This window comes from Carlito syrichta, unplaced genomic scaffold (assembly GCF_000164805.1).
Source record: "Carlito syrichta isolate Samal-C Ts95f unplaced genomic scaffold, Tarsius_syrichta-2.0.1 Scaffold308842, whole genome shotgun sequence".
NCBI lineage: Eukaryota > Metazoa > Chordata > Mammalia > Primates > Tarsiidae > Carlito > Carlito syrichta.
In genome coordinates this window covers 376,707-391,100 of record NW_007252938.1, presented here as the reverse complement: position 1 = coordinate 391,100, position 14,394 = coordinate 376,707, and the positions used below count along the sequence as shown (strand labels likewise).

The following is a 14,394-nucleotide window of genomic DNA, read 5'->3' as shown; positions in this document are numbered from 1 at the left end:
TCAGAAAGCACCAAGCAGGATAAATAACAACAACAATAAAATGTAGGCATATCATAATAAAATTGCTGAAAAGACAAAAAGGAAAAAAATCACATTACACACAGCAGCACAAAGATAATAAAATTGCTGAAAAGACAAAAAGGAAAAAAATCACATTACACACAACAGCACAAAGATAAAAATTAGAGCACACTTCTCAGCAGAAAAGATTATAGGCTTTGCCTATAATCTCAGCACTTTGGGAGGCAGAGGTGAGAGGATTGCCTGAGCCCAGGGGTTCAAGACCACCCTGGTCAACTTGGTGAGACTTCATCTCTACAATAAATCAAAAAATTAGCCAGGTGGGCAGCATGCACCTGTAGTTCCAGCTACTTGGAAGGCAGAGGTGGAAGGATCGCCTGAGCTCATCTAGAAACTGAACGTTATGGTGAACAGCATCTCTATATATGTACAAGATTTTTGTGAACTGCAAACTTTTTTTTTTTTACTAGAAAACATCTTTAAATAGGTTTTCTCTTTTTCTATTTGTAAAGAGTTTTCCTAGAAAAAATATTGAAGCACAACAGACAATCTGAATCTTGTCTGTTAAAAATAGAAATCTAACTACATGTGGTTATCTGTCCTCTTTCAAAAAGTGGATGATATTGCCAAAACGCTAATCTGTGAAAGATATATTTTGAAGTATTTATGAGTAAAATTATTTTTTTAGGATAAGATTTAAGGAAAAAAGTGAGAGGATGATAGATGACCAAGAATGGCAGAGAGTTGATTGTTGAAGGTGATGATGACTATTTGGGGTTCATGATTCTATTTTCTCTAGTTTTTGAATTTAAACATTTTTATAAGAAAATTTTAAAAATTGACCAGGCGCTGTGGCTCATACCTATAATCCCACACTTTGGGAGGCAGAGGTGAGAGGACTACCTGAGCCTAGGGATTCAAGACAAGCCTGGGCAACTTGGCGAGACTTTGTCTCCACAAGAAATCAAAAGATTAGCTGGGCGTGGCAGCATGTACCTGTAGTTCCACCTACTTGGAAGGCTAAGGTGGAAGGATCACCTGAACCCAGCAGGTCAAGGCCGTGGTGACTGTGATTGTGCCACTGCACTCCAACCTGGGAAACAGAGTGATACTCTGACTCAAATAAAGAAAAAGAGGCCTGGCGTGGTGGCTCAAGCCTGTAATCCCAGCACTTTGGGAGGCCGAGGTGAGGGGATTGCTTGAGCCCATAGGTTCGCGAACAGCCCGGGCAACTTGGCAAGACCTCATCTCTACAATAAATAAAAAAATTAGCTGCCTGTAGTTATAGCTACTTGGAAGGCTGAGGCAGAAGGACCGCCTGAGCCCAGCAGGTCGATACTGGGTTGGCTGTGAATGTGCCACTGCACTCTACCCTGGGCAACGGAGTGAGACTCCAACTCAAAGAATAAAGAAAAACAAAAACAAAAGTAAAAAGACAAAAAAATGGGATATGTCTGTGTACTTCTCAACTGTCACAATTCAAATTATGGACTTAGTAAAATTAAGTTATATTTATTCCCAAACTGGTTTTTGTTATTTGGACTTATTATAGTATTATAAAATGCAATTTAATTAAATATTATAAACAATAAAATATGAGTGATAAAAGAGAATTTCTTCTATGAAAATTAAGTTGAACGCTTTAGAAAGATTCAAAAAAGAGAATTGCTTAAAAAAAGGTAACAGAATGAGGTTTGAACACGGCAAATTTGACAGATTTGAAAAATATAAATCATAAAGATCTAGAAGGATTTTGCATTCAATTGTTTTACAAGTGCCTTTAACTCCCCCCCCCTTTAAAATAAACCACATTTGGAAATTTTAGATGAAATATTGTGGCTAACATATAGGCAAAAAAGACAATGAATAATTAAAATGAATAAACCCCATTTCAAAAGTTTGGTGATCGAAAAAAGTGGACTAAAGTGAAGCATTTAGGAAAATATTATGCATCCACACAGTAACTCACATATACACAGTAAAATGATCAGTCTGCTTCTTCCAGGTGGTAACAGACTGGAATGAGATGGCACGATTCGTGGTTTGGGTAGAGGGAGCTGGTGATTTATTCTCCAACTAGGGACACTTTGGAGAGTGGAAAGAGGGACTATTCATAAACACACTGGAATAACAGGCACAGACTGGAACGATTCCTGAGCAAAGCAGGTTTGGCGATTGGAGGGGATCAGAATCACAAGCCATTTTAATACCTTGGAGCAGTAGCTGGGTCCAGCCACAATGAAGCAGAGAAGGGGTAAATGGTGAATGTTAAGCCCAGGAAGCAAACTAATGTACGAATATAAGCAGAGGCAAAGCCTGCCCAGAATGGGGTTTAGGTACAGCTGGGGAGCCAGGAATCTGCACCTCTGTGGGTGGTACACTCTCCTATCCCCAGTCAAGAAGGAGAGAGCAGAAGACAGATTCAGTCTCCTACCTGGGCCCCTCGGGTAATAGGAAGGACACTATGATGCGAGGAGGCTGGGCTCCTTAATCCAGGAGCTTTTGCTTTCTTTCCTCAGTGGCCTCTAACCCTAGCTCCTGGTTGCTGTCTCTGTGTTCACCACGGAGACACTTCTGTCTCTCTTGCAAAACCAGGGAGTAAGACTGGTATTTTAGGTTTTCCCTGTTAAACCAGAAAATGAGATGAGGATTCGTGGGCCCCCTTGTTGTCCTGCCCATGTCTGGGTCCCTATGGAGCAGTGGTCCAGCAGCTGTGTATTAGGATCTCTTGATTATTTGTTTTTTTTTGGTTTTTTTTGAGTTGGAGTCTCACTCTGTCGCCCAGACTGGAGTGCAGTAGCCGCTCCCGGCCACCGCAGCCTTGACTTGCTGGGATCCGGCGATCCTTTCACCTCAGCCTTCCAAGTAGCTGGAACTACAGGTGCGCGCTACCACGCCGGCTAATTTTTTTATTTATTGTCGAGGTGAGGTCTCACCAAGTTGTCCAGATGGGTCTCGAACCCGCGGGCTCAGGCAATCCACTCACCTTAGCCTCCCAAGGCATGGGATTACAGGCTGAGCCACCGAGCCTGGCTTTCTTGATTATTTGAATTCGTTGGTTTGGGAGAAGGCCAGGCATAGATAGTCTAATAGCACCCAGAAGGGACTGGGCACCACTGTTACAGAGTCACCCTGACAACGATGAGGGATATGACTGTTACCTCCCAAGACTGGGCTATCAGATTGGGTCAAAGGGCCACTTGCAAACGATCATTTGCAGGGAAGCAAGGCACAGCCAAGCAAGAAAGAGGACAGTTTGTTTATTCACTTGTTTATTTATTTCCCTATCTTATTCCATAAGGGATTTGGGGTTGGGGTATCTAATGAAGATAACTGGGCAAATGGAGGGAAGCTTTCTTTTGTGATGAGACTTGGTCACACAGGATCCTTTGGGTTCTTCACAAACGTCACCAACGATTTACTCACCAGCCATGCCAGGATCTGAAAGCCCTTCTACCAGAAACTAGTTTTTGACTTTATTTTATTTTTTGTAGAGATGGGGTCTCATTATGTTGCCCAGGCTGGTCTCAAACTCCTGACCTCAAGCCATCCTTCTGCCTCAACCTTTCAAAATGCTGAGATTACAGGTGTGTCACTACCCCTGGCCAAAAACAAATGTCATAATAATAATGTATTTACTGGCCCAGGAGAGCCCCAGGAGTGGGAACTGGAAGAGCCACCTCTTCAGTGTTGGCCGAGAAGCTCACTTGTCAACGTTTCTGGGTGAGCCTGGAATGGCAGTCGCTATGGAGCATAGCAGAAAGGGCAAGGTATGGGAAGGGGACCCAGGTCTTGAAACTTGAAGCTGAAGTGTTGGACACAAACAACATGTTTGAATATTTGGAGTAACCAACAAATGTGCACCTGAAATAACTCTTGTCTACTAGCTTTGATGAGAGAGTCCAGTGGCTGAGGTGGTGATTTCTTGGCTAGTGGTTTCTTTTTTGATTTGTAAATGCCGTCCTCAGAGGATTTAGAACACTCCAGCGTCTGTGTTAACAGACAGGTGACAGGGTGTTCACCGTGTTCTTAGCCACTACTGGTTAATGATGCCAGGTGGGGTGCTGTACAAAATCCATAGATTCTTTGGCTTGTTTCTAAAATGAGATGGCAAAGTTTTCAAACAAAGTTTATTAGAGAAAGAAGAGAGAAAAGACAGAGTGACATGCCAGAGCTGGCATGGGTGAAAGAAACCGTGCTTTTGCTGTTTACAATAGACCTGATACTCCTTCACAATGATTGATAGACTAAAAAAAGAGTGGAGGCCAGGTCACCCCACTCTGGAGATTGACATCTCTGGGGTCCTGATGGAAAGAGAGAAGGGAGGGGGGTGATTTTTTCCTGACCACATTGTCTTTTGCAGAAGACCTACCAGACATTTCCAGTTAAGTTCCTTGGTTAAAAGGTAGTTTATTATCATTTCTATGGCTTTGATTAGTCAAGGGGTGGTCTTTGGTCTTCTGCTTTTGACAGGGAATCTGAAAGTTTCTTAGTGATTATTATGCTAAACCATGAATTGAAAGGTTGGGCTGTCCTAGTCTGGCATCTGATGGAGTTTTCTTTTGATTTGCCGAGGGGGTGAGGTAGGCTGCCAGCTTGGCCTGCGGTAAAATGTAATTTTTAAAATGTCTGAACACTTTCTAAAACCTATTTATGGAAAATGTATCTATCTATGTCTAACCTGTGCTGGCTACCCTGCCTCAAAGACACCAAGTTGGCTCTCATCTAGATAATTTAAGAAACAAAAAACAGATTTTGGCCCCCTCCCCTACCCTGGGGAGGTGAATCTCCTTTGGCTCTCTCTCTCTCTCATTTGAATTTAAATAAACTATATTTTCTAATCTAAAAAAAAGAAAGAGACAAAAACAACTGATTTCAGTGCTTTGAGCTGCTGTCCAGAGAGATACTTAAGAATGAATCACTTAGATCAAATCGTAGGGTAGCCCAGATAAGAAAGACTATGGTGCACACAAGCAAGAGAGATCCTTGCATGAAGCCACCACTGATGGCAGTTACCTACTACACACTTGGAGATGTCCCCTCCATGTTGGGGGGATTTTGAGATGCACAAACAAACAACCCCCCCCAAAAAAATCCTATGGACCTAGCATTACATCCCTTGGGGGAGTCAGTCTGGATCGGGGAGCTTTCTCTCTTCTTTGTTTCTTTCTCCCATGCTTCAACAAAATAAAATCTCTAAAATGGAACGTGCCATAGTAAAACTAGAGTAGGTACTGAGGCTTACGGGAACCTAGAGGAAAGAGACAGCCCAGGAAAAGGGGGGAGCTTCCTGGAGAAGGTGCTCTTCCAGCTAAGTCTCGATACATGAACCAGAGTCAGTCAGTGAGAACATTCAAGATGGAGGAAGCAGCGCAAATAGAGGGCTTCAACCGACACTGCTTCTTCCCCCCCACCTTCTGTATTTCAGTCTCACATCCACGCCCAGCCCCTGGTGTGCCTTCTGTTGGCATGTCTGGTGAGTCTCTGCTTCCCAGGGGTCGAGTTGTCCCCCTTCTCAGCTGCTTTCCCACCTGTGTCATGCTGGGAGCCAGTCCCTGGCTCCATCCCATCAGGCCCCCTCCAACCTCTTTCTGACCCACAGAAGCCTTTGGACGTCTTTCTTCCATGAATGGCCTTTCTCTTGTTCTCTTTGCCCCGGGGGCTTTTACTTGATGCTGTCCTCACTTTCATATTAGCAGGCTCTTTGAAGGGGGATGATAACTCCGTGTGGCTAGGCTTCCACTTCTAACAGACAAGGTTCAGGTGTATATTGTGGTCCTCCAGTAGTTTCCTCTTTACTATTGGGATTACAGATGTGGGTCGGGTTGCCATGGCTCACATCTGTAATCCCAGCACTTTGAGAGACCAAGGCAGGAGGATTACTTGAGCCCAGGAATTCGAGACCAGCCTAGGCAGCATAATGAGACCTCATCGCTACAAAAAAAAAAAAAAAAAATCAAAAAATTAGCCAAGTGTGGTGGTGCGTGCCTATAGTGCCAGTTATTTGGGAGGCTGAGGTGGGAGGATCGCCTGAGACCGGGAGGTTGAGGCTGCATGCCACTGCACTGCAACCTGGGTGACCGAGTGAGACCTTGACTCAAAAAAACAAAACAAAACAAATATAAAAGGAAAAAAGATCTTAAAATGTTTTCTAGCAGTACAACATGCATATGTTTCATAAAAACCTCGTAGACACAGAGACACTGTTCCTTTCTTTCCCAACACACCAGTCTGTGATTAAATCATACTCACTTTCAATAGTATCATACTTTCAAAATGCCTGCTGGAAATAAAAGCACTCTACATTTGGTCAGAAGAGCCCACGTTAACACATTTGTCTTTTTTTTTTCTCCCCAAGTTCTCTTATTTTCTAAATTCCTCAGAGCTTTTTATTAGTTGGCATGCTGATTTGGTCAATTCCAAAGACTGTGAGTTCTCCATTGAAGCCCACCATGGTGTCTGAGCTTACATGATGTGAGTCACTTTTCACTGTTTGTGGATTATGGTGAAGATGAAATGAGATTATGGAGACCAAGTCAGGACAGAGCCTGAAAGCTAGTTAGGTAGAACAGATATTTTTTCCTTGCATTTTTCAAAGAATTGTACTGATTTAAATTTCTTCCACGACTTGAGCCCAAATTTGGCCCCTTTATTTTTACATTATTTTTTATTTTTATTTTGAGTCAGGATCTTACTCTGTTATCCAGGCTAGAATGCAGTGGCACAATCACGGCTCACTGCAGCCTCAACCTCCTAGGATCAGGCTATCCTTCCATCTCAGTCTCCCAAGTAGCTGGTACTACAGGCACGCACCACCACGACTGGCTAATTTTTTGATTTTTTTTGTAGTGACGAGGTTTTGCTAGGGTGCTTAGGTTGGTTTTGAACTCCCGGGCTCCAGCAATCTCCCCACCTCAGCCTCCCAAAGTGCTGGGATTACAGGCGTGAGTCACTGAACCAGCCTCCCTTTAGAAACTGACAGCTCTTACAGAGTATTTTCCAAATATCTTGGCTTCTCTTTCTGCTGTGAGCATTTCATTGCCAACCTGAGGATCTGTACAATCTCCCACTTGGGTGTTTACCAGCAGGGAACAAGGCCAAAGAAAGTTGTTCTGCCCAAGGTCTGATAACAAATCCACGACCAAGAAAGAAGCAGACCTCATTGTTCTTTCACTGTCCCTCCTTGGGTCACTTAGAAGTCCATGGACCCACAGCAGTCATGATCTGGAGTGCCTGTCTTGCTTCTACAGGGTACTTATTCAGATTTACCTTTGGGATCCCTGACTCCGGGTGCATTTCATTTTAGCCGCATTTAGTCCTTTCCAGGGTCTCTGGCTCACTTGCATAAAGATGCTCGGGAGCTGGGTGGACAACCTTCTTCTCTCCTTCACCTCTAGAACAAGGCAGCCCTGAAGAAATACTCCCAGTTCAGCGCCGACGTGGCTGAGGCCATGGCCTTCTTTGACGCCATCATTGCAGAGCTGGACACAGAGAGACGGCCCCGGGCTGCTGAGGCTGACCCGCCCAATGAAGACGTGGACTTTGATGGTGAGTGTCGCGGAAGGCAGAGGGAGCATGGTGGCTGAAGGCGGGTGGCCATGGTGCAGGTGTGACTGCAGGCTGGGGGCTCTGGGGTGCACTTATAAGATAGGTCATCAGGAATCTCCTCGGTTAAAGGGAAACCTTGCACCTACAGTGGGAGCCTGGCCCGTGAGCCGTCCTCTTTGGGCACCTCTTGCTTTGGTTGTTCCTGCTGCCACTGCTTCAACCCGCCCCTCCAACACCCTGAGGCCAGGTTTGGACAAAAACTCCTTCCCTGTGGTCCACTTACCACAGCTGAAACCCGTGGAACTCTCCCAAGATTCCAAGGAGGAGAGCAATAGGGAAATGATGAAAGAAATAGTTTCATGGGGGCGGGGGTGGATGAAAGGGCACAGAATTTCCATCTCGTGAGATGAAAATGCTCTGGAGATCGCTTGCACAACAATGAGAATCCACTGAACACTACTGAGCTATGCACTTAAAAATACTGACGATAGTGCCTTTTACATTATGCACACTTCACAATTAAAAAAAGAAACAGCCGGGCTCGGTGGCTCAGCCTGTAATCCCACACTTTGGGAGGCTGAAGTGAGTGGATTGCCTGAGCCCGCGGGTTTGAGACCCGCCTGGGCAGGCGAGACCTCATCTCTACAATAAATAAATAAAAAAAAATTACCCGGGCGTGGTAGCGCGCGCCTGTAGTTCCAGCTACTTGGAAGGCTGAGGCGGAAGGATCGCTGGAGCCCAGGAGGTTGAGGCTACGGTGGCCAGGAGCGGCCACTGCACTCCAGTCTGGGAGACAGTGAGACTCCAACTCAAAAAAATAAAAAATAAAAAAAGAAACAAAAGAAATAAACTCACTATATTTGAAAATCTAGCTTCCGAGCCTACCTAGGATAGGTTGTGGGGTGGTGGGTAGGGCAGGGGTGCCCAGGGTGCCTGCCCAGGCCCAGCCTGGATTTCTGGAGGGGGTGGGGAAGATGGGAGAGGGGAGCAGAGGCCATGCTTCCCTCCCTACCAAGGTGTGCCACAGGCCCCCTCCCACTCCCGTGGAGAGGGAAGAATCCAAACACATCCATGAGTTGAGTCCGCTTTTAAATTCCATTGCTCAACTGCCCCTTTCTTTAATCTTTGGCTTGCCCACACCCCATGGTGCAATTTAGCCTTGATTTTATTCACGGGTGATACTGGCTTTGAGATTTTAAGGTAACAGCTTTTGGTACCAATGTTAAATAATTCGTGTTTTAGCTAATGCTCCAAAGATGACAAGCTTGTGATTTATTGTTGTTGTTCTGGCTTTGATGGATGTGTGTCTGTGAAACGTGGGTTCTCAAACTGGGTTCTGTGCAATTTCACAGAAGGGGACCCCGCTGCCCAAGCTCATTCTCCCTTCCTCATCCTTTTCTCCCACAAAGCCCCTCCAGTCTCCAACAGGGAGCAGCCCTCTCCCTGGGAGGGGGCCTGGGCAACTCAGGATGTTGGTGAAAGGATGATAAAATCTGTAAGTGTCACCTTCACAGTTATAATTTTTCTTTCTCTTTTCTTTTCTTTCTTTTTTTTAGTCGGGGTCTTACTCTGCCACTCCGACTGGAGTACAATGGCATGATCACAGCTCACTGCAGCCTCCAACTCCTGAGCTTAGGTGACCCTCCTGCTTCAGCCTCCCAAGTAGCTGAGACTACAGGTGTACACCACCACACCCAGATAATTTCTTTTTCCTTTTTTTTTGTAGTGATGAGGTCTTGCTATATTGCCTGGGCTAGTCTCAAACTCCTGGCCTCAAGCAGTCCTCCCACTTTGGCCTCCCAAAGTGTTGAAATACAGGTGTGAGCCACCATGCCCAGCCCATAGGTATAATTTTTAATGAAAGTGACTCTTGTCATGCAATGGCTATTTTTCTCTGTTAACAATAATACATGTTCACTGTAAATCAAATTAATCAAATGATGCACCGGTATAAAGTAAAAAAAAAAATATGACCTGCAGTACAACAAACCCAGAGATAATCATCACTGTTGACGTCCCTACAAACTTTTTTTTTTTTTGAGTCAGAGTCTCACTCCGTTTCCCAGGCTGGAGTGCAGTGGCATGCTCACGGCCACCCCAGCGTCGACCTGCTAGGCTCCAGCGATCCTTCTGCCTCAGTCGTCCAGGTAACTGGAACTACAAGTGCATACTACCACGCCTGGCTAGTTTTGTATTTATTAGAGACGAGGGCTTGCCAAGTTGCCCAGGCTGTTCTCAAACCTGTGGGCTCAGCCAATCCACTCGCCTCGACCTCCCAAAGTGGATTACAGGCTGAGCCACCGAGCCCGGCCTCAAAAGTGTTTTAACACACTCGCACTCATTTTTATTTTCTTTTTCTTTTTAAAAAAAAACTAGTCTTTTACTTAACAATTAACAATTGTTAATTAACAATTTGCAGTGCATCTTGGACTTCTTCCCAATCAATAAATGTAGATGTACACCCTCATTTTTCGTGGACCTAATATCCCACTGTATCCTTGCACCACAATTGCTGAGTCAAATCCCCTTTGCTTGGCTATCAGGCCTTCTGGCTGCTGGGAACATGGCTGGCTCTCTCTACCTATCTGTTGTGAGTTCTCAGTTGGACCCACCCTCTCCTTAGCGTCGTGCCCTTCCCGACTGCGAGTCCTCCCTTCTCCGGTCCTGTCTCTTCCAGTGGCCACCAGTTCCCAGGAGCACAGCCTGCATTCCAACTGGATCCTGCGGGCGCCGCGTAGACACTCAGAGGACGTCGCCGCCCGCGCCGCACACACCATAGATGGCCAATTTCGAAGGAGCACGGAGCGCCGGGCCATCGGCACTCAGAGGCGGCTGGAGAGGCACCCCATCTATTTGCCCAAGGCTGTGGAGGGGGCGTTCAACACCTTGAAATTTAAGCCCAGAGCCTGCAAGAAAGAGTAAGTGCTTGGACTGAGCAGCGTACCCAAGATGTCCTCAGGTCCTCCAGATGCTTGGGGTGGCTCTTAAGGTGCCTTGACCCCCATCCTACCTGCCAAAGATCATTGGTTTTTTTCTTTTTCCTGAAGAGGAGGTCTTTGTTTAAACAAACTCTTTTGTTGGTGGAAGTCTACACTCTACCCTGGCTCACTGCTGTCACCTGCTCCTAACTAGCTTCGGCTCTAGGTGGGCCTCCCTTTTTCCTGGCCCATGTAGCCCTTTTTCGTTCTCTGTGCCACCCCCCTCCATTATGGCCCCAGGTGCCGCCGACACTTTGTGTGCTCCAGATTTTAGTGAGGGTTTGAGTTTGAACAGAGCTAGCACCAAACGGAACCGACAGCAAGCGAATGAGGTGCTCCCGCCTAGAAGGCACTGGTTCTGAGTTGTAGAATTCCTTGCTGGCTGGGCTCCTCTTGCCACAGTCTCTTGTGGCCTTCCTCCCTCCGGATCCTTCTCTCCCAAGACTAGTTATCATCACTGACCCCCAAATTCCTGTTACCTACACACTTACAGCAGGAAGTTCTCTGTCAGTTTGGCCCACCCAGGCCATGCTGCCGGGCCTCACCTGTCACAACAGAAGGGCCTGTTGGCTGTTTCCCTTTGCTTTTGCAAAAGCCACTCAACCCTCTTGGATTCAGGGGCTTTCTAGATGGCATTTTCCTCCCATAATAATAGGCTATGGGCTGGACATATGAAGACCACAAGCCAGCCCTCATCACCTATCCATCTCCTTCAAGGCCAGGCTGAGTTCCAGCTGAGGCCGACCCACAGTTCCCGTGAGGACACTGTTTGGTCCTCCCCAAGGTTCAGGACTAGGGGAACAACCTGGGGAATGGTGGTCATCTGAGTGTTCCTGTCCTCTGTGCCCTGGAACTTACACCTTCTGCCTCATTCCTCCCTTCCAGCCTGGGGAGCTCCAGACAGATCCTCTTCAACTTCTCAGGAGAAGACATGGAGTGGGATGCAGAGCTCTTTGCACTGGAACCTCTGGTGCCTCCGGGGGAGGACTACTACGAGACCGAGAACCCCAAAGGGCAGTGGCTGCTTCGAGAAAAACTCTGGGAGCGGACAGTGCCCTGACCCCATCCGGCTTCCTTGACTTGTCTCATTCTGGGTCCCTGAGAAGGTGTCTGCTATTAGCGCAGCACGAGGTGTTTGGTGGCGTTAAGTATGCAAATTGTAACACAATCAGACCCCTCGACACACTGCCTGCTGGTGTCCTGCTAGTGCCAAACAGACCTGTGGTTTCCCAGAGGACAGACCTCGGGAGACTTGGACCCTGGGTTTCCCTGCATGGGCAGGTTGGCAGGGATTTGCAGCCTGTCTGGTCTCCAAGAGCAGTGGATGGAAGGTCTTGAGAGGAGCGTCTGGGCTCATTCCTCTGGCCCACCTGGCCTGGTCCTTGTTCTCCAGGTGTGTTCGTCCAAGTGTCTGCTAGCATTGTGCTCAGGACAGGGACCAACAGCCTCGCCCCCCACCCTGTGGGTTTCTGGGCCAAAGTTTTCAAATAGGTGGTAGCCCCTCTTTCCATGGGCTCAGAGACATTCTGGTTCTGTATCGAGGTGCCTTCTTTTGGGCAGAGTGCAGCTGAGAAAGTAGCTCCTTGTGCTCTCTTTTCTAAAAATTTCTGAATTAGGCTGAAGATAAGGCCAATGTCCTGGCAGTAGGGTGAGGGAAGGGGTATGTCAGGGACCTCCCACTTTTCACAGGGAACTGACTAGAGAAGGAGAGAGATGAGGGATTTTTTTCCCTCCGATTCTCACCCAGAATTTTTTTTTTCAGTCAAGGTCTCACTCTGTTACCCAGCTGGAGTACAGTGGCTTGATCACGGCTCACTGTATTCTTAATCTTCTGGACTCAAGCAATCCTTCTGCCTCAGCCTCCTGAGTACCTGAGACTTGGTACACACCACCATGCCTGGTTAAATTTTTTTATTTTCTTGTAGAGAAGAGGTCTCGCTGTGTTGCCCAGGCTGGTCTCAAACTCTTGGGCTCCAGTAATCCTCCTGCCTCGGCCTCCCAAAGTGAGCCACTGTGCCTGGTGAAAGTTTTTGTAAGTATCCTTGGAACCAGTTTGTGACAGGCCATGCCTCTCCCTTCCCCCAGTTAAGAGGAAAATCAGAATCATTAAGTTCATTTGGCCCAGAAAGAATTTCTCAATTTCAGGAACTGTCTGAATCAGAATTACATTTCAAATGTGTTCTTTGAATTTCGAACACATTTTTGCATTTTTGCAGAGTTGTGCCCATTCAAGCTTGAAAACCACTGGTTTGGAAAATACACTGAACTTTGTCTATTCTCATTTATTATTTTCATTTATTTTTTGGCATTTTCGTGTAAATCAGTCTGTGCTTGCTTACAAATATATGACGGCCTTTGGGCATGAGGAAGAAGACACTTGGAAAAACCAATCATCTGAACTCAGCCAAGGATGTCCTAAGCCAGGGTCACTCTGAGAACTGAATGAAGGCTTCCCTTCTGCCAGGCCTGTGGGATGATATTCTTTCTTTTTCTTTTTTTTCCCTTGAGTCAGAGTCTTATTCTGTCACCCAGGCTGGAGTGCAGTGGCATGATCCCAACTCACTACAGCCTTCAACTCCTGGACCCAGGCAATCCTTTTGCCTCAGCCTTCTGAGTAGCTGGGACTACAGGCATGCACCACCATGCCCAGCTGGTTTTTAAATTTTTTGTAGAGATGAGGTCTTGCTATGTTGTCCAGGCTGGTCTCAAACTCCTGGGCTCAAGTAATCCTGTCGCCTCAGCTTCCCAAAGTGCTGGAATTACAGGTGTGAGCCATCATGCCTGACCTGATATTCTTATTGTTCTGTTGTTTAGAAAGAAATTTTTGTTTATGTGAACCTGATTATTTGAATCTAATTATTTTGAGAGAGAGAGAGAGAGAGAGAGAGAGAGAGAGAAAGAGAGAGAGGACAACTAGTAATTGTGTGGCATTCTTAGAAATTTTATATCAACACATTTTCAGAAGGACAACATACTGGAAATGTTTTAATACTTCTCTATTATGTTTTGAGTGCCAATGTCAATGTTTGGGGGTTTTGTTCATTTTGTTGCTTGTACTAACCCAACTATAGCCGAAGCGTCACCGAAAAATAAATGTTTGGGAGATTTGTCTTAGAAACTGAATTAAAGCACTGCAACTTCTCACCATGGATCTTCTCCCACAATGTGGCCTTGTTTTGTGCCTCATGTATAAAAGTTCACTGCTGGGGATAAGCTCAGGACAAAGGTCTCTTTGCCTCTTATCAAACTTCAGTGTCTCATCGATCCACCCTGTCAGTACGTGGTGAAGACATCGTGTACTTGTTGCTTTTACAGATGAGAAAAAAATAAACAGGACTGAAGATGTTTGGAGTCCTGATTTTTTTTAAAAAAAGTATTTGTCGCAAAAAAAGTATTTGTCGCTTGGGGGACATGAAACTGTACCTCTCTATTTTGTTTCATTTGGTATGTTTTTGTTGAATGAGAGACTATACACAGACCGCCTGAAAAATCCCAGACTTTGGAAGCACAAGGCTGGCTTGTCTTTGGGGATGATTTTTGGGTGTTTGAAGTCAGTGATAGACCCCAGGATCTGGACTCTGCCTGGGGAATCTTGGGATGGTAACTGCTGGAGTTTGAGATATATCAAATCTGAAAAGTCAATTCAGAAGCCCCTGCTGAGTTGACAGGTTCTTTTCTCTTGATTTGACCATTATTCTATGAACTCGTTCTATGGAGCCGTTGGGACTGTGTTGGCAGTGCTAGCTCAGGGGTTTTTTTTCATTTTTGTTTTTTGTTTGAGTTTGGTCTTACTCTGTGGCCTAGGCTGGAGTGCAGTGGCACCATCACAGCTCACTGCAGCCTCAAC

At 46.0% G+C, this 14,394-nt stretch overlaps 1 protein-coding gene across 1 annotated transcript in view; it reads left to right on the top strand.

Moving 5' to 3' along the window:
• The window catches only part of LOC103268516, a 30,024-nt gene extending 18,072 nt beyond the window's left edge, over positions 1-11,952 (top strand). The window contains exons 2-4 of the mRNA XM_008066099.1: positions 7,419-7,569; positions 10,247-10,487; positions 11,433-11,952. Coding sequence (XP_008064290.1) covers positions 7,419-7,569; positions 10,247-10,487; positions 11,433-11,607 — 567 coding nt within the window. The 3' untranslated portion in view covers positions 11,608-11,952. The remainder of the gene's footprint in view (positions 1-7,418; positions 7,570-10,246; positions 10,488-11,432) is intronic.
• Positions 11,953-14,394: the final 2,442 nt, after the last annotated feature.